General features: G+C 44.8%; 1 protein-coding gene across 1 annotated transcript; it reads right to left on the bottom strand.

Moving 5' to 3' along the window:
* Positions 1–7,730: 7,730 nt before the first annotated feature.
* On the bottom strand, positions 7,731–22,629 carry LOC126161462 (period circadian protein-like). Its single transcript, XM_049917309.1, has 2 exons — positions 22,525–22,629; positions 7,731–8,459 (listed from the first exon to the last, which is right to left on the bottom strand). Exons 1-2 carry the CDS (start codon positions 22,617–22,619, stop codon positions 7,943–7,945), a joined length of 612 nt encoding a protein of 203 aa, XP_049773266.1. The 5' UTR covers positions 22,620–22,629; the 3' UTR covers positions 7,731–7,942.
* Positions 22,630–22,889: the final 260 nt, after the last annotated feature.

Below are 22,889 nucleotides of genomic sequence, written 5' to 3'. Positions count from 1 at the left end.
GACCCCCACCTCTCCCGCCCCCCGAGGGGGATAGCCCCCCAGGTAGGGAATCATTGCTCTAGACATAAAGTTCAGAAACTACATCCTAACACTAACATTTATGTTAAATAGTAACACAATTCTCTTTCCCATGAAAGTTTCTCTCGCTATTGCGTTTGTTTCTTCATATCCTCTTTATGTGAGCAACAGTCGATTATTTTGCTGCTCAAATACTGAAAATTTTCTACTAAGTACAGCGCTTCATCTTCTAATCGAACTCCCTCAGTATCACCTGATTTAATTTGATGAGACAACATTGCGCTTGTTTTATTACTGTTTATGTTCATCTAATAATCTGCTTTCAAAACAGTACTCACTCCTTTTAAATGACCCCAAAACCTTTCCGTCTTTTTATGGAATTAAATACTCATCATCAAACAATAAGTTTGCATTTTCCTCCCAGAATGGTAATTCATTTTACAAATTTTTCCTTGATTACACTTACTGGTTGTTCAATGTACAGACTGAATATCGTACCTTTCTCAATCCCTTGATGCTTGAATCCCTTTCTTCTCCTTCGAGGGCGAGACCTGCAGTCTGGTTTCTGTACAAATTGTAGACAGCGTTTCATTTGTGTACGTGTGTGTGTGAGTGTGTGTTCAATACGTACTTTTGATTGTAGAGCTGTAACATATGAAATGAGGACTAACTAATGCACACTTTTGGTGTGGCACTCGACTCGAAGGCAAGCCTGTTTGAACAGTGGTGGGGAATCAAATTGTCGCTGCTGGTATTTCGCCGGAAAGAGGCGAAGAGATGGTGATGTAAGGTTCTTGATAATCAGTCTTTGCGTCATTGTCCTGGATTAAATTCTGAACCTCTCAGTAGTGTTTCATGGTCTCGACGTCTGGCATTGACAATGGTGATCAATCCATCGAATGTGGACGTTAAGATCGGCGGTCCCTTTGCTGTTATTCGACAGGAGTAGCTTACACAACTCCCACATATCAGCAAGGGAAGGGCCAATATGAGTTAGAACACCCTTTCCCTACAGGCGGTTGAAACCACCCTACGGGATATCTCAGTGATCAGCAACAATATATAACTTTTTGATCTGGCGTGAGTAAGGTTTTCGATAGATGGGTGACATAGAATTTTCCATGTGATTATGCTAATAATATCATGATTCAAATGGTAGGGCAACGGATTTTTGGTATGAATAGGACCTACCATGAGAAGGTACAAAAAGTGAAGTGCGAATTCTCAGGCTACAGGACTGCCTTTGGAGTGAACCTTCGCATCGTCTCATATAGAAAGTACATTACATGTGATTGTTGGACTTCGAACGACGGCACCACTGTTGGGATACATTTAACTTCTTTAAAACGCAAGATAACTACGCGTATGGGACGTCCACGATGTGACAGAGCGGTGCATTAGCTCCTATGGAAAAAAAAAAATTACTCCTTGACTGTATGGCCACTACGAACAGTTCATCGAGATGTACAGAAGTCTTTTCCTACTGGAGTAGGTCGCAGTAAAATTTTACTTAATGGTGTAGTCACACAATGAAATATATTCCACTATACGTGATTACATGACGTCAGGTCAATAAAGTTTGCTAGTCGTCAAATGTAGCAAAGTCGTTCACTGGTAAATCGCGAACTCCCTTCGTTTTATTTCACAAAAATTTTGGCAAGTGGAGGATGTGTTCTCTATTTATGACACACCAACTGTTAAAAAGTGGTTGTTTTCAGAGACTTTATAAATGGTGCAAATCTGTATTGTAACCAGTGATGGTTCTCTGAAAGCAACAGGTTCATCGCACCCGCCCCTTTCCCAAGAATCATGGATCTTGCCAATGTGGGGTGGATACGTGCCTCAGCGATGCAGATTACCATACGGTAAGTGCAACCCAAAGGAGGGGTATATGTGAAGAGGCCAGACAGATTTGTGGTTACTAATCAGGGACAGCAGCTTTTGGATGTTTGGATGATTGACAGATCTGGCCTTTTAACGGCTGAAAGCAAGGAGAAATTACTTTCGTTATTTTTACCGAGGCCATGCAGCTCTAGTGCATTGTTAAATGATGATATCATCGTCTCGGTTAAAACATTTCTGAGGTAAAATTTTTAATCATTCGGATCTCCTGGAGAGGACTAGTCTGGAGGATGTTGTCACCGGGGAAAAAAATGTCATTTTACAGGTCAGAGCATGGAATGTTAGATTCCTTAGTCAGGTAAGTAGGTTAGTGAAATTAAAAAGGAAAATACGTAACTTGAAGTTAGACACAGAGGAAATTAACAAAGTGGAATGGCAGGAAGAAAAGGGCTTCTGGTCGTGTGAGTATAGGATTATAAATAACAAATCAAACAGAGGTAGTGCAGGAGTAGGTTTAATAATGAATAACAAAATGGAATGCGCGCAAGCTATTATGTACAATAGAGTGAACTTATCGTCACAGCCAAGATAGACACGAAGACAACACTTCCACATAAGTAAAACTTTATATTACAACTATCCTCACAAATGATGAAACGGAAATAATGTATGATGAAGTACTTAAAATACAAAGATTTTAATTGTGGTGGGACCCTGCAATTCGGTTGTAGGAAAAAGAAGAGAAGGATAAATAGTAGAAGGCCACTGACTCGAAGAAAGAAATGAAAGAGAAAGGCGCCTAGTAGAATTTTGTAGAGAGCATAGTTTAAGCATTGGTAACACTCGGTTTAAGAATCACATGAGAAGTTTACGTGGAAGAGACATAGAGATAGTGGAAGGTTTCAGGTTGTGTATATAGTGCTAATACAGATTCTTCGAAACCAGCCATGTTAATAAGTCACGGTTGCACAATACTGGCACGAATTATTTGCGTAAGAATAAATGAACTGTTACAAGCCGCATTCCGGGAAGATCATTTTGCGTTCCGGAGATATTTAGTATCACTGGTTATCTAAGAAGATAGATTACAGAAAGGCAGACCTGCGTTAATTGTGTTTGACAACGTAGACTGGAATCTTTGAAATTAAAAAGATAGCAAGGATAGCATACAGGGAACGAAAGGTTATTTACAGTTTGTACTGAAATCAGATTGCAGTTATAAGAATCGAAGGACTTGAAAGGTAAGCAATTATTGGGGAGGGAGTGCGACAGGGTTCTAGCTTGCCCCTGATGTTATTCAATATGTGCAATAAACTAGCACGAAAGAAACCAAGTCGCAATTTGGGAAAGGGATTAAAGTTCATGGAGGCGAAATACAAACTTTGAAGTTTGCCGATGACATTGTAATTCTATTCTATCATCGCGGCAAAGCACTCGGAACAGCAGTTGAAAGGAATGGCTGTTGGCTTTAAAAGACGTTATAAGATGAACGTCAACAAACGTAAAACAAGGGTAATGCAGATGAATTACATAGGTTATGCTGAGGGAATTAGATTAGGAAAAGAGATAATAGAAGTAGTAGATGGGTTTCACTATTGGAGCAGGAAAACTGATGAAGGTCGAAGTAGAGAAGATATAAAGTGCAGACAGGGTATGGACGAAAAGTATTTCTCAAAAAGAGGAATTTTTTAACACGTAATATAAAATTAAATTTTTTAACATGTAATATTAATTCAAGCGGTAGGAAGCATTTCTGAAAGTATTTTCGAGGAGTGTAGTCTTGACCAGAAGAGAAACATAGACGAAAAGCAGTTCAGACAAGAAGTAAATAGGAACTAGCCGTGTCTGTGTTATTAAGAAGTACGATGCAACGTTCATTCGAACATGTACGAATGTTGGAAGAAACTTTGCATCGTACATGTTAATAATACAGGTAACGCTGTTTCATTTTATTCGCCCATACTAGGCCCTCGATTCTCAATAAATATGCTATTCTTGGACTGGAATATATGTAGCATACGAGTGCAGGGGGTATAGCCGTGATTTCTGCACGGATAGCCGAAGCGGGTAAGGCGACCTCCCGCGTAAAGTGGGAAATCTGGATTCGAATCTTAAAATTTTCGATGTGGTCATTCTGCTGTACAGCCGATGATGGTTCATATTCGCAGTCGCGAATACATTTCGCGGAAGAAGAAAACAAAAGCTTTGAATATTTGGCGCTACTATAGAACGCTAAAGGTTACATATTGAGATCGAGTCATTAATGAAGCGGAACTGAATCGAATTGAGGGAGAAAGAGATTTTGGGACAACCTAACAGCAACATGGGATCAATTAGCTGAACAGATCTTAAGGCATCAAGTAATCATAATTTGGAAATGGAATGAAGTCTGTAAATTAAAAATTAGAAAGGGAGACCGAGTGATGAATATAGAAATGATGTAGTAGTTAGTGGGAGATGATACTCACACAGGGCCGGCCGGAGTGGCCGAGTGGTTCTAGGCGCTTCAGTGTGGAACCGCGCGACCGCTACGGTCGCAGGTTCGAGTCCTGCCTCGGCCATGAATATGTGTGATGTCCTTGGGTTTGTTAGGTTTAAGTAGTTCTAAGTTCTAGGGGACTGATGACCTCAGATGTTAAGTCCCAATGGCTCAGAGCCATTTTTGAACTTACACAGGACAGACTAGCATGGAGAGGTGCAGCAAACCAGTCTTCGAACAGAAGACCGCAACAGCAGCAACAACAACAACAACAACAGTAGGCTCGTCAAGTAACAAGGTGAAGAGTCGTCTGAAAATTAATCCAGGAGAAAGGTGCATAATGTGATGATGATGATGATAAACTGCGCCCATTCGCATCTCTTCCACTGCGTGACCAGATTCTACTAACGCAAAATTTCTTACAATATCAGGATTCGAACAGTACGTATCTGTGTCGAGTATCACAATACTCTGAGGTGACTATAGTCATAGGATAGCGACATGCATATACACAGATGGAGGTAAAATCGTCTACACGAAGTAGAAAAGAGCAGTGAGTTGGCGGAGCTGTCATTTGTATTCCGGTGAGTCACGTGAAAAGATATCCGAAGTGATTACGGCCGCGCGACATGGAATTAACAGACTTTGAACGCGGAATGGTAGCTGGAGCTGGACGCATGGGACATTCAATTTCAGGAATCGTTAGAGAATTCAATACTCCGAGAAACACAGTGTCGAGAGGGTGCCGAGAATGCCAAATTCCTGGCGTTACCTCTCACCACGGAGAACACACTGGCTGACGGCCTTCGCTCAGCGACCGGGAGCACGGGCGTTTGCGTGAAGTTGTCAGTACTCACAGACAAGAAACACTGCGTGAAATAACCACAGAAATGAACGTGGGAGCCAGGGGTACGACGGAGGTATCCTTTAGGACAGTGCGACGAAATTTGGTGTTAATGGGCGATGGCAGCAGAGGACCGACTCGAGTGTCTTTGCTAAAAGCACGACATCGCCTGCAACGCCTCTCCTGAGCTCGTACAGGGTGGCGCACGAAATGTGTTACCATTTTGTTTTTGAATATAAACTTTATTGTCAATACAATCTGAAAGGAACATATACTACAATGAAGAGCCGTCCATGGAGATTTGTTCTAACTCAGCACATGCTCAATATGTCCACCATTTCGTTTCCTAACTTCCTTCAAACGAACACTGAAGTTAGTGATTACCCTACGGCACATGTCTTCCGTAATTTCACTGCAAGCTTGAAGAATAAGTCTTCTGAGCTCCCTTAAATTCCACAGCTTCTTGCTACTGTCTTGCCCTTCAACACGCAGTGGTTCATACAAGATGGAGCAAGGCTACATACTGCAAATACTGTGTTGGAGTTTTTACACGAGCATTTCGACATGCGGATCATTTCATTCAGGTTTCCAAGTCGCTTCAATGACGGAAAAAATTGGCCCCCCAATAGTCCAGACCGCAATCCATGTGACTTTTTTCTTTGTGGGTACCTAAAGGAAAAAATTTTCCCGAAACGTCCACGTTATTTAATGGAGCTCAGAAGAGCTGATGGTAGGTCTCCAATGTGACGCTGATTCCACGAAGCCCTGGAACGAAGTTGTTAACAAGGCAGGGGGCAGTTTGCTGTTGGCTCCATCATAGTGTGGGCTGTTCTTGCATGGAGTAGACTAGGTCCTGACGAATTGTTGCACTAAGCCGATCAAAAGGACATCTGACACTATATTAGGCGATATCCCATGACTTCTGTCTCCTCAGTCGACACTGCGGGTGTGAAGGGAGTTTACACATAATGTACACTACTGGCCATTAAAATTGCTACACCAAGAAGAAATGCAGATCATAAACCAGTATTCAGTGGACAAATATATTATACTAGAATTGACATGTGATTACATTTCCACGCATTTTCCTGAGAAATCAGTATCCAGAACAACGACCTCTGGCCGTAATAACGGCCTCGATACGCCTGGGCATTGAGTCAAACAGAGCCTGGATGGCGTGCACAGGTACAGCTGCCCATGCAGCTTCAACACGATACCACAGTTCATCCAGAGTAGTGACTGGCGTATTGTGACGAGCCAGTTGCTCGGCCACCATTGACCAGCTTCAACACGATACCACAGTTCATCCAGAGTAGTGACTGGCGTATTGTGACGAGCCAGTTCCTCGGCCACCATTGACCAGAACACGATACCACAGTTCATCCAGAGTAGTGACTGGCGTATTGTGACGAGCCAGTTGCTCGGCCACCATTGACCAGACGTTTTCAATTGGTGAGAGATCTGGAGAATGTGCTGGCCAGGGCAACAGTCGAACATTTTCTGTATCCAGAAAAGCCCGTACGGGACCTGCAACATGCGCTGGTGCATTATCCTGCTGAAATGTAGGGTTTCGCAGGGATCGAATCAAGGGTAGAGCCACGGGTCGTAACACATCTGAAATGTAACGTCCACTGTTCAAAGTGCCGTCAATGCGAACAAGAGGTGACCGAGACGTGTAACCAATAGCACCCCATACCATCATGCCGGGTGATACACCAGTATGGCGATGACGAATACACGATTCCAATATGACCTCACCGCGATGTCGGCAAACACGGATGCGACCATCATGATGCTGTGAACAGAACCTGGATTCATCCGAAAAAATGACGTTTTGCCATTCGTGCACCCAGGTTCGTCGTTGAGTACACCACCGCTGGCGCTCCCGTCTGTGATGCAGCGTCAAGGGTAACCGAGCTGATAGTCCATGCTGCTGCAAACGTCGTCGAACTGTTCGTGCAGATGGTTGTTGTCTTGCAAACGTCTACATCTGTTGACTCAGGGGTCGAGACGTGGCTGCACGATCCGTTACAGCAGTGCGGATAAGATGCCTGTCGTCTCGACTGCTAGTGATACGAGGCCGTTGGGATCCAGCACGGCGTTCCGTATTACCCTCCTGAACCCACCGATTCCATATTCTGCTAACAGTCATTGGATCTCGACCTACGCGAGCAGCAGTGTCGCGATACTATAAACCGCAATCGTGATAGGCTACAGTCCGACCTTTACCAAAGTCGAAAACGTGATGGTACGCATTTCTCCTCCTTACACGAGGCATCACAACAACGTTTCAGCAGGCAACGCCGGTCAACTGCTGTTTGTGTATGAGAAATCGGTTGGAAACTTTCCTCATGTCAGCACGTTGTAGGTGTTGCCACCGGCGCCAACCTTCTGTGAATGCTCTGAAAAGCTAATCATTTGCATACCATAGCATCCTATTCCTGTCGGTTAAATTTCGCGTCTGTAGCACGTGATCTTCGTGGTGTAGCAATTTTAATGGCCAGTAGTGTGCATTTTAACGACAAAACCAACGTTATAGTATGAGGATTTATTGAAAGTAGAATACATATTGTAGAAAAAAACTTGAAATAGTTATTCAATATTTAGTAGCAAAGCGGAAGTATAAGCTTCAAGGACAGGCAAACACACGTGCACATTCTCTTGGTCACTGTTACTGGTTCTTTCTCCGTTATAGGTCACAGAAACGAACAGTAGTTCTACACCGCCACAATAATATTTACGCCTTCAGCTCGCAGAGCTTAGGCAGAGTCGTTGCTGTCTGCAGCAGGCATGGGGGTGCTCGTCGAGTTGTAGACGGGTAGCTGCGGTGTCGTTGACGGGGTCAGCGCCGGTGAGCTGGCGCTAGTTGCTGCAGTGGAAGACGGCACTCTGGCAGTGGTGGTGGTGGTTGTCGTCGTCGTCGTCGTTGTCGTCGTTGTCGACCGCCGGCGGCTCGCGGAGAGGCCAGTGGACGACGGCGCGGTCGTGTCCCTGGCAGGCAGGGGCTTGCTGGTGGTGGCCTTCCCCTTCTGCCCGGTCGCGCTGCCGCCTGCGTAACTCTGCCCCGCGTCTGACGCCCGCCGGCCGCCGGTACTCGTCGTGCCGGTCTTGGACGTTCCGCCGCCCCCAGAGCTCGTCCCCGTCTTGGACGTTCCGCCGCCCCCAGAGCTCGTCCCCGTCTTGGACGTCCGGCTGCCCCCAGAGCTGCTGCCCGCCCTTGTGCCTCTCGCGATTCGCCCCGGCCGTGGCCCCGAGGTCAGCCATGCCGATACTTCCCTGCAACACATTACAATCGACATGCTTTTTTACCCCTAAAATTTGTGACATTGCAACAACCATATAAAATGACCTCAATAAATGTTAATTCTCCGATTGTGTAGAACAGTTCAACAACAATATGTTATTAATACAGGGTGTTACAAAAAGGTACGGCCAAACTTTCAGGAAACATTCCTCACACACAAATAAAGAAAAGATGTTATGTGGACATGTGTCCGGAAACGCTTAATTTCCGTGTTACAGCTCATTTTAGTTTCGTCCACCTACGCTCAATGGAGCACGTGATCATGATGGCTCAAATGGCTCTGAGCACTATGGGACTTAACATCTACGGTCATCAGTCCCCTAGAACTTAGAACTACTTAAACCTAACTAACCTAAGGACAGCACACAACACCCAGCCATCACGAGGCAGAGAAAATCCCTGGCCCCGCCGGGAATCGAACCCGGGAATCCGTGCGTGGGAAGCAAGAACGCTACCGCACGACCACGAGATGCGGGCCACGTGATCATGATTTCATACAGGATACTCTACCTGTGCTGCTAGAACATGTGCCTTTACAACTACGACACAACATGTGGTTCATGCACAATGGAGCTCCTGCACATTTCAGTCGAAGTGTTCGTACGCTTCTCAACAACAGATTCGGTGACCGATGGATTGGTAGAGGCGGACCAATTCCATGGCCTCCACGATTTCCTGACCTCAACCCTCTTGATTTTCATTTATGGGGGCATTTGAAAGCTCTTGTCTACGCAACCCCGGTACCAAATGTAGAGACTCTTCGTGCTCGTATTGTGGTCGGCTGTGATACAATACGCCATTCTCCAGGGCTGCATCAGCGCATCAATGATTCCATGCAACGGAGGGTGGATGCATGTATCCTCGCATAACGGAGGACATTTTGAACATTTCCTGTAACACAGTGTTTGAAGTCACGCTGGTACGTTCTGTTGCTGTGTGTTTCCATTCCATGATTAATGTGATTTGAAGAGAAGTAATAAAATGAGCTGTAACATGGAAAGTAAGCGTTTCCAGACACATGTCCACATAACATATTTTCTTTATTTGTGTGTGAGGAATGTTTCCTGAAAGTTTGGCCGTACCTTTTTGTAACACCCTGTATAACAAAGGGGCAGTGTTGTGTGATACGGCGCGCGCCGCTATCCTGTGGTCTTGTTCAGAGTGCGCACTGTAATCGATTATACGTAGTTCGCTGTCCTGGTGCGGGTGGCGCTCCGGTGGCGATTTGATATGACGTCGCTGGAGTGTGTTTGCGGTGGCCGGCGGAAAGGGAGAGGGTAGTTGGTTTTCCGGGTATTGCACGGAACGTGAAGTTCGCTCTGCCTGACCTGCTAGTGAGTAGCGCTAAGGTTGTTGTCCCTCGCAATACGAGCAGAGTGGTCTGGGGCGGAGGCGACTCGCCGCTGTGCTGGCCATGCGGTGGTGATTAATGGGAGTCGGCGTACTTCTTCTGCCTGCCTGTCTGATGTGGAGGTCCGGTGGGGTCCTGTGATACTCTGGCCCGGAGACAACTAGTTGCTGAATTTTGGAGTCGTCTGCCAGGTTAGGGTGTGGGGTTGGTTGGCTCTTCAGATTTTCCCCTGGAAGCTCCAGCAGCGATTTCTGAACTTTTCTCATGTGAGACGGTGTTGTTAGAACTTTTTGCTTTGTGTGTGGCTCGTTACGATATTTGTTGGTACTAATTTATTTGCCCAACTGGTGTCCTGCCCGGAGTTGACGTTCATGTATGGTACATTTGGCAGTCGATGTGTTAGGTAAAGTCTGCCTAAGAAGGTTCAAATGGTTCTGAGCATTATGGGACTTAACTTCTGAGGTCATCAGTCCCCTAGAACTTGGAACTACTTAAACCTAACTAACCTAAGGACATCACACACATCCATTCCCGAGGCAGGATTCGAACCTGCGACCATAGCGGTTACGCGGTTCCAGACTGTAGCGCCTAGAACCGCTCGGCCACTCAGGCCGGATTTAGTGGTATGTTCTGTATTTTTTTTTCTTTACTGTGTTATTATTAACTTGGTAGAATAGTCGCGTTTGGTGTCGTTAAGGCACTTCTAAGACTGTGGTTTGTCTATTCATGTGCGCTTGGCTTTTATTGTTTCGTTTTAAGAAGCGAGAATTGTTTGAGATTTGTGTGTTGGCTTCCGGCACTTATTAAGAGCGCCCGAGTTAACGTCGCCGTGGTTATCATGCCCTGTCGGGATGTTATACTGTATTTTTGAATTTTATCTTGTGTTGATTCTTATCTGTCGTGTGTTAGAGAACATAACCAAGGTGCGTAAGTGATGGGCAGTTGTAGGAGGCATGTCCGGGAGCTCTCAGCGGTTTATTTCGGGGACCGTTTCTAGTGGGAAGGCTCCGAAGTGTTGAGAGCTCGCTCGTCTGTGATTCTGTTGGGAGTTGGCCTCGCCCTTTGGTTGTATCAAATTATTATTTTGTTATTATATTTATTGGTTGTGTGTTGTGCTTCTTTCATTTTATGGTGCCAAGCGCCATTATCTTTCTAAAAGTTTTTTATATAAATAATTTTAAACTGTAATGCCAAGTTAGCTTATTATTGGATTTTGTCTTTTGGGTAAACTCTAAAAGCACTATTGTAAATGGTTCTTGATTTTATGGTGGTAAGCCGCCGTTATTGTTTTTAAAGGTCGCTGTTTAACCATTTGTTAAGTTTTGTAAGTTATAGAATTTGTTGTTATTTAAAAGAGTTTAGTATTGGCATTTTAATAAATCGTGTACAGAGTCTGCTGTTTGGATATTATTGGGTGGAACTTCTTCGATAGTTGTTCTATAAGAATACACATTTCATTCTGTATAACAGTGAACAACACCATCATTAATATGCTGATGAAAAAAAATTTCAACCCCAACAAGGCGTTGTGCGGCATAAACGAAAGTTGGTACTCGTGGTTCTACATTCGAAAGACGATCTCTATTCAAATTACGCGCCATTCGCCGTAGATTGGCGCTAGTAGCACCACTATGAGGACGTAACTCAGGTTTCCTTTAATGGCCGTGCGCGTTAGTTATCTTTGCGATTGGACGTGGGGGCTTGATGTTACATCAAAAATGCTTTAAGGTGACAAAGACGTCCTTATCGACACGTCACTGAGTTTGAACGAGGTCTTGTAGTAGGTCTACGAAAAACTGGATACTGCGCATACTGCAGAAAGACTTGGCAGGAATGCAACCACTGTATTTTTTTTTTCTTGATGCAATAATTTACCAACAGCCGTATGTATTGTAGAAATTTATTTTGTTTTATGAACTTCTATGTGCTACCAGTTTCGGCATTACATTGATGCCATCTTCAGGCCCCTGTACAATGAGTAGAAGAATTGTACTATTATAAAAAATTATAAAAAATATAGATTATACATTAACAATTTGCAGGTATCATGTTAACTATGTAAGTGGCTCAAAGATATATATTGTATATCATTAAAACTATATGTAACATTAGGGCACATATGCTTCTGCCTATTTATTTATTATTTATCGTATGATGTGTACATTGATTTGCATTTATATACAATATTTTCAGGACTAAAATGTACAATCACAAGTTCGTACAATTTTACAGCTCTATGTCTAGTTCTTCAATCCACTTGACTGCTTCGTCCGATGTACGGTGAATGTCCATTAAAGTTCCTCTGAAAGTACGATGAGGGCAGTCAGCAACAATGTGATGAATCGTCTGTGAGGGGGCACCACAGTCACAATTTGCAGAGCCAACCCATCCCCATTTGTGCAGTAGATAGCCACATCTGCCTTGTCCAGTTCGAATGCGGTTAATGATCCTCCACTGACGCCTTGGAAGATCAAATCCTTGCGTCTGCTTGGAAGGGTCCTCGACTAGATGTTTATTGGCTACTGAAGACTGTTCCCACTGGAGTTTCCATGAACTGTTAATGTTGAAAGCAGATCCTTCAAGGTCGAGTGCTGTGCGCCATGGTGGTTTCCTCGATTTCAAGCGTTGGTGTGTTCCTTGTACAATATCTTGATGGATGGGGAGCTGGGGGTTCTGCTGAATGTTTTTCCACGTCTTTAGGAGAGCTTCTGATCTTCTTAGGGCTGGAGGTGGGATATTGCTTAGAACAGGCAGCCACAGCGTGTTTGTGCTCCGAATACATCCTGTGATTAATCGCATTGCCTGATTGAGTTGCACGTCTATCTTCTTAGTGTGAACACTGTTGATCCAGGTTGGGCAGCAATATTCAGCAACAGAATATGACAGAGCTAATGCTGTAGATCTCAGGACGTTAGTATTGGCTCCCCATGATGTACCAACAAGCTTCTGAAGAATATTATTTCTAGTTTTAACTTTAGCAGCCACATTTGATAAATGCTGCTTGAAAGACAGAGTTCTATCTAGTGTTAATCCCAGGTACTTTGGTGTACTACAGTATGGCAACACTTGGTCTCTGAATACAACTTCTGGTTTGTAATTTGACTGTCTGTTACGTAGGTGGAATGCAGATATAACTGTTTTCTGAGGATTTAGGTGGAGGCACCATTTCTTGAAATATTTGCCTATGTCATGCTGTTGTTAATAGTATTCCCTGTTTTATTCAAATAACGCATGATATATGAACATATATGTACGCTATTATTCATAAAACCGTAACACGCAGTTGTAGTAGGCCATGCAACACATCAGATGTACTGCATACGTTCGTATGTCCAGTGAAACAGTGGAAGAATTATTCTTTAATAAAAATTAACTAATATAAATAACAAAAAATGGTTCAAATGGCTCTGAGCACTATAGGACTTAACATCTGTGGCCATCAGTCCCCTAGAACTTAGAACTACTTAATAAACCTAACTAACCTAAGGACATCACACACATCCATGCCCGAGGCAGGATTCGAACCAGCGACCGTAGCAGTCGCGCGGTTGCGGATTGAGCGCCTAGAACCGCTTGACCACCGCGGCCGGCAATATAAATAACAATAAAATAAATTAAAATACAAGAAAATGTGACAACCATGTCAGAATACATAATTACTTATGTGTGGTCTAGGTCGTATTATGTGTGGTACGACAAACAGGTGCCGCAATATTAACGATAAAAAGCGTAAAAGAGTTTGTCTTAAAACCCAACTGCATTCCGAAGTAAACCAATGCAATCGTACTATAAAATCATCAGACCCCTGGTCATCGGAGACACTTCATTAGGACCCTTATGTAGGACAACCCCACATTGTGCTGAGTGGATTAATGCATGCCTCATGTAGTCACGGTTTGCTGTAAATTATTGCTGGCGGCGGTTGTCACGAGAAGACGGACTCCTAAGGCCACGTGACACTCTCGAGAGGGAAGACCATGGTGTTCAGTGTTGGCTCTGGCGCATCGTACTGCATCTGCAGTGGCAATTGGAGTAGCAGATGGCGCCACAGTGACACAACAAACTGTTACAAATCTGTTACTTCAAGGACAGCTCCGAGCCAGACATCCTGTATCGTGCATTGTCACCAAAGCACCGTCATTTGCGACTTCAGTGGTGTTAGCAGAAATCTTGTTAGAGGGCAGGATGGAGGCATATTGTGTTTTTGGATGGAAGCCGGCTCTGCCTCGGTGCCAGTGATAGGTGCGTGTTGGGTATAGGGAGGCCAGTTGAGGACACATGCACTCTAGTGGTTATCCTAAGACCGTGACTGAAAAATTGTACGTCACTCCGGTGATTCGACCTGTTGTGCTGTCATTCGTGAAAAGGATTTTTAACATCGAGCAGCCCCGTCAGCAACTGTGGTAAATAAACATATAACGCGTCAGCCTGAATTGCAAATAGAAACCAATCTTTACCTAGGTTTCAGCCGAAATACACTCCTGGAAATGGAAAAAAGAACACATTGACACCGGTGTGCCAGACCCACCATACTTGCTCCGGACACTGCGAGAGGGCTGTACAAGCAATGATCACACGCACGGCACAGCGGACACACCAGGAACCGCGGTGTTGGCCGTCGAATGGCGCTAGCTGCGCAGCATTTGTGCACCGCCGCCGTCAGTGTCAGCCAGTTTGCCGTGGCATACGGAGCTCCATCGCAGTCTTTAACACTGGTAGCATGCCGCGACAGCGTGGACGTGAACCGTATGTGCAGTTGACGGACTTTGAGCGAGGGCGTATAGTGGGCATGCGGGAGGCCGGGTGGACGTACCGCCGAATTGCTCAACACGTGGGGCGTGAGGTCTCCACAGTACATCGATGTTGTCGCCAGTGGTCGGCGGAAGGTGCACGTGCCCGTCGACCTGGGACCGGACCGCAGCGACGCACGGATGCACGCCAAGACCGTAGGATCCTACGCAGTGCCGTAGGGGACCGCACCGCCACTTCCCAGCAAATTAGGGACACTGTTGCTCCTGGGGTATCGGCGAGGACCATTCGCAACCGTCTCCATGAAGCTGGGCTACGGTCCCGCACACCGTTAGGCCGTCTTCCGCTCACGCCCCAACATCGTGCAGCCCGCCTCCAGTGGTGTCGCGACAGGCGTGAATGGAGGGATGAATGGAGACGTGTCGTCTTCAGCGATGAGAGTCGCTTCTGCCTTGGTGCCAATGATGGCCGTATGCGTGTTTGGCGCCGTGCAGGTGAGCGCCACAATCAGGACTGCATACGACCGAGGCACACAGGGCCAACACCCGGCATCATGGTGTGGGGAGCGATCTCCTACACTGGCCGTACACCACTGGTGATCGTCGAGGGGACTCTGAATAGTGCACGGTACATCCAAACCGTCATCGAACCCATCGTTCTACCATTCCTAGACCGGCAAGGGAACTTGCTGTTCCAACAGGACAATGCACGTCCGCATGTATCCCGTGCCACCCAACGTGCTCTAGAAGGTGTAAGTCAACTACCCTGGCCAGCAAGATCTCCGGATCTGTCCCCCATTGAGCATGTTTGGGACTGGATGAAGCGTCGTCTCACGCGGTCTGCACGTCCAGCACGAACGCTGGTCCAACTGAGGCGCCAGGTGGAAATGGCATGGCAAGCCGTTCCACAGGACTACATCCAGCATCTCTACGATCGTCTCCATGGGAGAATAGCAGCCTGCATTGCTGCGAAAGGTGGATATACACTGTACTAGTGCCGACATTGTGCATGCTCTGTTGCCTGTGTCTATGTGCCTGTGGTTCTGTCAGTGTGATCATGTGATGTATCTGACCCCAGGAATGTGTCAATAAAGTTTCCCCTTCCTGGGACAATGAATTCACGGTGTTCTTATTTCAATTTCCAGGAGTGTAATTCGGCCTTCTTCAGAAGCTAATGACACTAAACTATTGCATGCCAAAGTTTGGCCATGTCAGGTATAAAACTATAGCACCGTAGTATCCAGTCATAAATCTACATTACTTAGCTGAAGAGAAAAAGCACGCCCCACTGCACGGACGAGGTCGGTAAGCCGCGAGAGCTGAGCCGATGTAATAACTCCGGCAATCACTACAGGTCACTACTGCCAGACAGGGAGAGCCCTCTCAGTTAGATATAAAGAAAATAGACCCACGAAAAGTGGTGATGGCACGCGTGGCTCGACTTTTGCCGAGTACCTTGTTCACTTGGCCCATGTTCCCAATCCACCAAATAACACAGAGCTATTAAACTGCGAGGTTAAAGGCACTAGGCTTGACGTCCTTGAGGTGTTGCAAATCTTTAAACACCTATTTCTTCATAAAGGAAACCTACTTAATGACCAGTTGCAATTGAGAAATAAGAACTTTTTCCAAGTTTTTCAACCTTTGCTTCACCGGTCCTGATGTTACGGTGCCTTTATAGTCGCCGAAGCCTGACTCCACTTTCTTTAGTCGAATAGTAATGTATTCAAAATTGACGAATAATTTTGCCGAGTAATAGCTAGTCTTTCTTACGGGCTCCGAATCCGTTTATAGGGTTCTCGTTCCCCTCAGAAGTAAGTTCGGTTTCATATTAGGGCATTATCAGTTTTAATACTTATATTAATCCAATTCCTAACGTAAAGGTAGCTACTGTTTGTGCATCTGTATTAACAGGGCACGCATGCGCCTGAGCATCAGCGGCGCTCGAACATAGCTGCTCGCTGCATTTAGTTCGGCTCAGCTCTCGCGGCCTACCGACCTCGTCCGCGCAGTGGGGCCTGCTGTTTCTCTTCAGCTGAGTGATGTAGATTTATGACTGGGTACTACGGTGCTACAGTTTTATACTTGACGCGGCCAAACTTTGGGATGCAATAGTTTAGTGTCAAAAGCTTCTGAAAAAGGCCAAATTATTTTGGCTGAAACCTAAGTAAAGATTGGTTTCTATTTGCAACTGAGGCTGACGTGTTATATATTTATATTCGTGAAAAGCATTCCAAGAGGACAATACTCACCGACATACCGCTGTTGAAACCCAACATGCTCTACAGCAGGCTGTTCCAACCGAGGTCCAGGGAACCGGAGCGCTCCAGAGCGCTCACTGCGGCAGCTCGGAGCCCGCGTGGAGGGGGAAAGCGAACTCACTGCCCCCGGCCGCATGCAGCCGAAACTGACGCAATAATCCGTGTTTAATGACATCTATGACTAGCCGCGGGAGCCCTGTACCTCTATTGGAGGATACCTTTCTATTCATTGAGAGGGATGTTCGTCCGCAGTGTCTTGTATCTCATAAAGTATTTAATTCTGCGAAGAGGTACGATATACAACGACATTATACACGTCTTCACGCAGCGCACTATGATCAGGTAGAAGGCGTTGGACGCAGAGAACTGGTAGGCAGGTGACATACCAGGACACGTAAGTTTAAAAACGGTTTAGTAATACTGAGGGTATCAAAACATGCAACATAGTTCGTGTTCTGTAATGCGTTTATAATTTTCAGGTGAATGAGAGCGGAGAAAACAGTACTGAATCTGCAATTCGAGCAAGCTACAGGGTCGCTCACATCATTGTGACGAGTGGCAAGCCGTTTTCGGTGGGACCACTCGTAAAATCGTGCATGGTAGCTGTTGCAGAATGTTTGTTTCCAAGGGAGGTGCAGGCAACTGAAGGGGTTTGCCTGTCGAAGCAAACAACGTCTCGTTGAATCCTGGACATGGCAGCGGATTTAGAGACACAGCTCAGGAAAAAAACGGAGAGCTTTGTTGCATTTTCGCTAGCTCTTGACGAAAGCACCGACATATCTGACTGTGCTCAGCTTGCAGTCTCTGTGCCTTGTGTCGACATGGAGGAGCAAGTAACTGAAAAACTCTTGGATGTGGTACCACTCGGTTACACCGCAAAAGGACGTGACAATTTTGAAGCCGTTTGTGAATCAGTGGACAATATGAATTTGCCGTGGGATAAGCTCCATTCTGTAGCGACAGACGGTGCACCACAAATGATCAGGCGTCACCAAGGTTTTGATTCTCGTTTGAAAAATAAACTCAGGGACGAATTCGGGAAAGACATTTTGACTCTTCATTGTTTTATTCACCGAGAGGCACTGTGTGCTGAAACAGTAGAGCTAGGTGCTGCAATGAAAGATGTCGTGAAGTGTGTGAATTTTGTGCTGCGTCACGGTATGAATCATCGCCAATTCAAAGGATTCCTGAAAGATATGGAAGTGGAGTATGGGGATATTCCTTACCACAGTACAGTTCGTTGGCTGAGTCGGGGAAAATCTTGATGTTTTCTTTGCCATTCGTGAGTAAATATACCTTTTTCTCGAAATGAAAGGGGAAGAAATGCTTTGTCTGAAAGATATAGAATGGATATCAGACCTGGCGTTCCTGGCTGACATAACTATGCATCTGAATAATTTAAATCTGTCATTGCAGGGCAAAGGGCAGCTAATCGTTGACATGCACGACCAGATCAAAGCGTTCCTGGAAAAGTTACGTTTATTTGAGAGGCAGATGAGTAATGGACATTTAACGTTCTTCAATCGCCTTGCTTCTTTAAAACTACCTGAATGTACTACCTTCGGCGATTACCAAGCAAAGCTAAAGAAGCTCATCACGTCGTTTGAAACACGATTCAGAGACCTCACTAGTTTGGAAATGGAACTTAGGGTGTTCAGCACTGCTTTTTCAGTTTCCCCCGATGACTTGTCATCGTCACTTCAATTGAAGATTATTGATTTGGAAAATTGAACTTTGTTGAAAGAGAGATACTACAACACTTTGGATTTGTCATGATGGTATCGTTCATTACAGCAAAAATCATTTTCCAAGCTTCACAACAATGCCGCTCAGATCATGTGCATGTTTGGATCTACGTATTGTGGTGAGCAGCTTTTCTCAGCAATGAACAGAGTAAAAGGTAAGGAACGATCGTTTCTTGAGGATGCAACAATGAAGTCCATCCTCTGCATTAACGCTGCAGACACTTTGACGCCTGATATTTCCGATCTTGTAATGAAAAGAAAATGTCAAGCTACAGAGGCCCAATAAATTTAGTATGCAATTTCTTGTAAAACAGTTGTTTCTTATTTATTTCCTGAACATCGTATTTCCTGGGTTAGCATGTCACCGTGTCTTAGCAGCTAAGAGTATGAGGTTGTCGATCTTGTAAGACGCAGCTGGCACATCAAAACACTTGCCTTGCCGCCTGCCTCAGCCAGCCGTGCCACGTGCCGGCGTGCCGACCCACTTGAATGGTCACAGCGAGCGACACGGCTCCCTGGCTCACAACGGAGCTGACGAGCTGGAACAGCCTGCTCTACAGAATGTCGACTTGTTGCCTTGGCCTTCTCGATCAGCAGATTTGTCTTCAATCGAGCACAATGGGACACAATCGGAGACAACTCCAGCGTCATCCACAAATGTCATTAACCGTCCCTGGATTGACCCACCATCTGCAACAGGCATGTAACTCCATCCCACAAACTAACATCCGGCACCTGTACAATGCATGCTCCTTCGCGTGCTTGCATTCACCATTCTGGCTGTTACACCAGTTATTAATGTACCAGAACTTCACATTTGCAATTTCTTATGTCGTGCTTGCATAACATATGATTGTATAGTGTTAATGACTTACATATGTTACCTATACCAATGTATTCCCAAAATTTCATTACTCTACAGTAATTAAAATTTGTGTTGCAATTTTTTTCCGTCAGTCTATTTTCCTCTCAACTTCGGTGTTCCCCAAGGCCCCGTCCTATCACCATTCCTTCATCTCCTATACACAGTCGATATTCCTAAGGCATTCTCTTCCGTATCCCACTTCGATATCATGATGACATTATTTTCCTTGTTATGTAACCCATCGCCCATTCATCCCAACAATCCTTCGAACTCCAATAATTCAATCTCATGATGTAACTAATGATATCTCTCCAACAATCCTGCAAAACACATGAAACAGTAATAGGGTAAACCACGCGAGCTTTTCGCCCTTGAGATCTATCTCACATTACACAGCCGCCCAGTTCACCTAACTAAAATATCTTGGACTAAAACTCTATCAAAAGCTATGACTCCTATCCGAAAGAATGGCCGCAATACACAAAACTTGCTAGAATTATTGACTAGAAAACTCTGGGACTACATCTTTCCACTTACGTACCTAAAAGACCCTCATCTACTCCAGCTTCATCTCTTTAAATGTTGTAGTAATCTCTACCGCTGCAAGTCTACTAATGGAATGCACTTCCTCTCACTTTCCATATCCATTTACACTCTGCCACCCGTATCCTGTAGTAGCTCATAAAGTTTCCGCATCTCAAATATTAGGAACATTTTCACAAATTCTGTCTCTCATAAAATCGAATCAAAACTCCCTATTACACCCCTATCCACGAGAACCTTAACTGCTGCCTTAAATTCCACCTTTATTTCGTTTCTACAGTACATGCTCCATAGACCTGACCACTGTTTTTAATTGCCTTTCCCTCCAACAGCATGGAATTTTTAAGAACTTTCTTCTTTGTTTCCTTCAAATTGTCAATGTATTGAACCAGTGTGTAACCAAATGCATATGGAGGACAATAGGATCCACGGAAATTCAGATTTAAAGCCAAAATTCACTGTAGCAAGTGTGTTAACTTTGAACATTGAATTATTGGTCATACTGACATACAATGTTAAACCGATAGTTTTCAGACACAACTGCTGGAACTTAATTGTTGCACGCGATTTTCCTTTGTGCATAGGCTTCAGCCGTCGAATTGCACCTCTGCTACCTCATGGTCAGAGCCCCCACCACTACCAGTATCCCCTCTCCTACTGTGCTGTCTGCGCAAATACGAGCCAAAAAATGTTCAAATGTGTGTGAAATCTTATGGGACTTAAGTGCTAAGGTCATCAGTCTCTAAGCTTACACACTACTTAACCTAAATTATCCTAAGGACAAACACACACCCATGCCCGTGGGAGGAATCGAACCTCCGCCGGGACCAGCCGTACAGTCCATGACTGCAGCGCCTGAGACCGCGCGGCTAATCCCGCGCGGCAAACACGAGCCAACTTATTGTGTGCGCACAGTAGGTTCTACATTGTTTTGCCGCTTCCGGCCGCTTAGTGACGTGCTGCGATGACAGAATGGAGGCGTTCGCCCTGCAATCTTTCTCCAACGATTTTACAGAAACTATTCGGTAAAAAATTTTCATTTTTGCATTACTTATAGTTTTATACATCAGCTTCGTGATGATTTGCCGATCATTTCGTTAACGGTCATATTTGTGTCATTTCCACTTAGGTAAAACACTGCATGAAATTCGAAAAAGATTGCAATGAGAAATTTGGGTCACTATGATTCTATGTTAATGCGCTTACGAAATATGTTACTGCATATGAAATCTAGCTAACATATTGAATTTTTCTTTACACTTGGATAAAGGTCTCTATCTGTTACCAATCTTGAGCAAATTAAGGGGGGTAGGACGTCAAACGGGCCGACTTGGAGCAGGAGAGGCATCACAGAGCATTTTAATTTTCAGTGTCTATACTTTTACAAATAAATTCATAAAACTTTGTCAGCATCACCAGGAAGGATTCAGGATTCACACCCATTGCAGTGGAAGTTCGAAAACATAACAAAATAAATTTTTTTACGTGCGAAATTTCATCATTTTTTCACTTACTAATGGCTGCATTTGTTGCTATAGGTATAACTTTTCTTCATAAGTTAGAGAGATTCTTCGATGAATTTTGCACCACATACATACCATACGTACAGGTGTATGAAACTCTAGAATTTATTTAATTTATGACAAAATGAATGAGCTGTTGTATTTTAAACTTCATGTTTAGAAAAAACACAAATTTTGTAGTTAATTACCTCAATTTTTACCACAGTTTGTAAAAGATTCAGAAAATTCTAGAGTTTCATACACTATTAAGTATAGTTAGTATGCTGTGCAAAATTCATCGAAGAATCTCTCTTACTTATGAAGAAAAGTGTACCTATAGCAACAAATGCTGCCATTAGTAAGTGAAAAAAATCATGAAATTTCACATGTAAAAAAATTATTTCCTTATGTTTTCGAACTGCCACTGCTAAGAGTGAGAATTCTGAATCCTTCCTGGTCACGCTCATAAAGTTTTATAAATTTATTTGTAAAAGTATAGACAGTGGAAATTGTAATGTCCTGTGGTGCCTCTCCTGCTCCAAGTCGGCCCGTTTGACTCCTTCCCCCTTTAATGGCTTGGCTCTGAGCACTATGGGACTTAACATCTATGGTCATCAGTCCCCTAGAACTTAGAACTACTTAAACCTAACTAAGCTAAGGACATCACACACATCCATGCCCGAGGCAGGATTCGAACCTGTGACCGTAGCAGCAGTGCGGTTCCGGACTGAAGCGCCTAGAACCGCCGGCACAGAGTGATTCGTTCTTGAAATTTGGAGAGAGCGCTTTCCGTGAGTAGTCGGCCAACACATTGCTTCCACCCACATACATCTCATGAAATGACCACGACGAGAAAATCGAGAAATTAAATACTCAGGGTTACCGATAGTTGTACTTCTCATGCGGCTCTCGAGAGGGGAACAAGGAAGGGGGTTGAGTTAGTGGTCGCAGAAGTAGCCTCCACCACACATCGTCAGGTGGCTTGCTGAGTATTCATGAAGATGTAGATTGGAAAGACATACCGGCCACTTAGCTCATTACCCTCAGCAGTCCCGCAGGCGGACAGCGCGAATGCCAGCACCAGCGGCAGCAGCAACGTCGCACTGCCGGCGGCCATGTCAACACTGCACACCCGCTCTGCCACCTGCGCGCGTCCATATATGCCGCATGTGAGCCGTTATGAGCTTCCGGCCGCGGGACCCTCGAGTGCTATCGCGACGGACAGTTTCCCGTGCTCGCTCTTTGCCCGGTTGCGTGCTTAATACCGAGCTCTAGGCAGCTCTGCCGAGCGAGGCCGTGTTGAGGTTAAACCACTCCACCTGTTTTGTGGAGCAGAGAGGTCCAAACCCCAGTCCGTTCGCATCATTTCAGTAACGAACTGAGAACA

Source organism: Schistocerca cancellata, chromosome 1 (genome assembly GCF_023864275.1).
Source record: "Schistocerca cancellata isolate TAMUIC-IGC-003103 chromosome 1, iqSchCanc2.1, whole genome shotgun sequence".
Classification (NCBI taxonomy): domain Eukaryota; kingdom Metazoa; phylum Arthropoda; class Insecta; order Orthoptera; family Acrididae; genus Schistocerca; species Schistocerca cancellata.
Note: the sequence above shows the minus strand (reverse complement) of the source record. Positions and strands in the feature narration are given on the sequence as shown.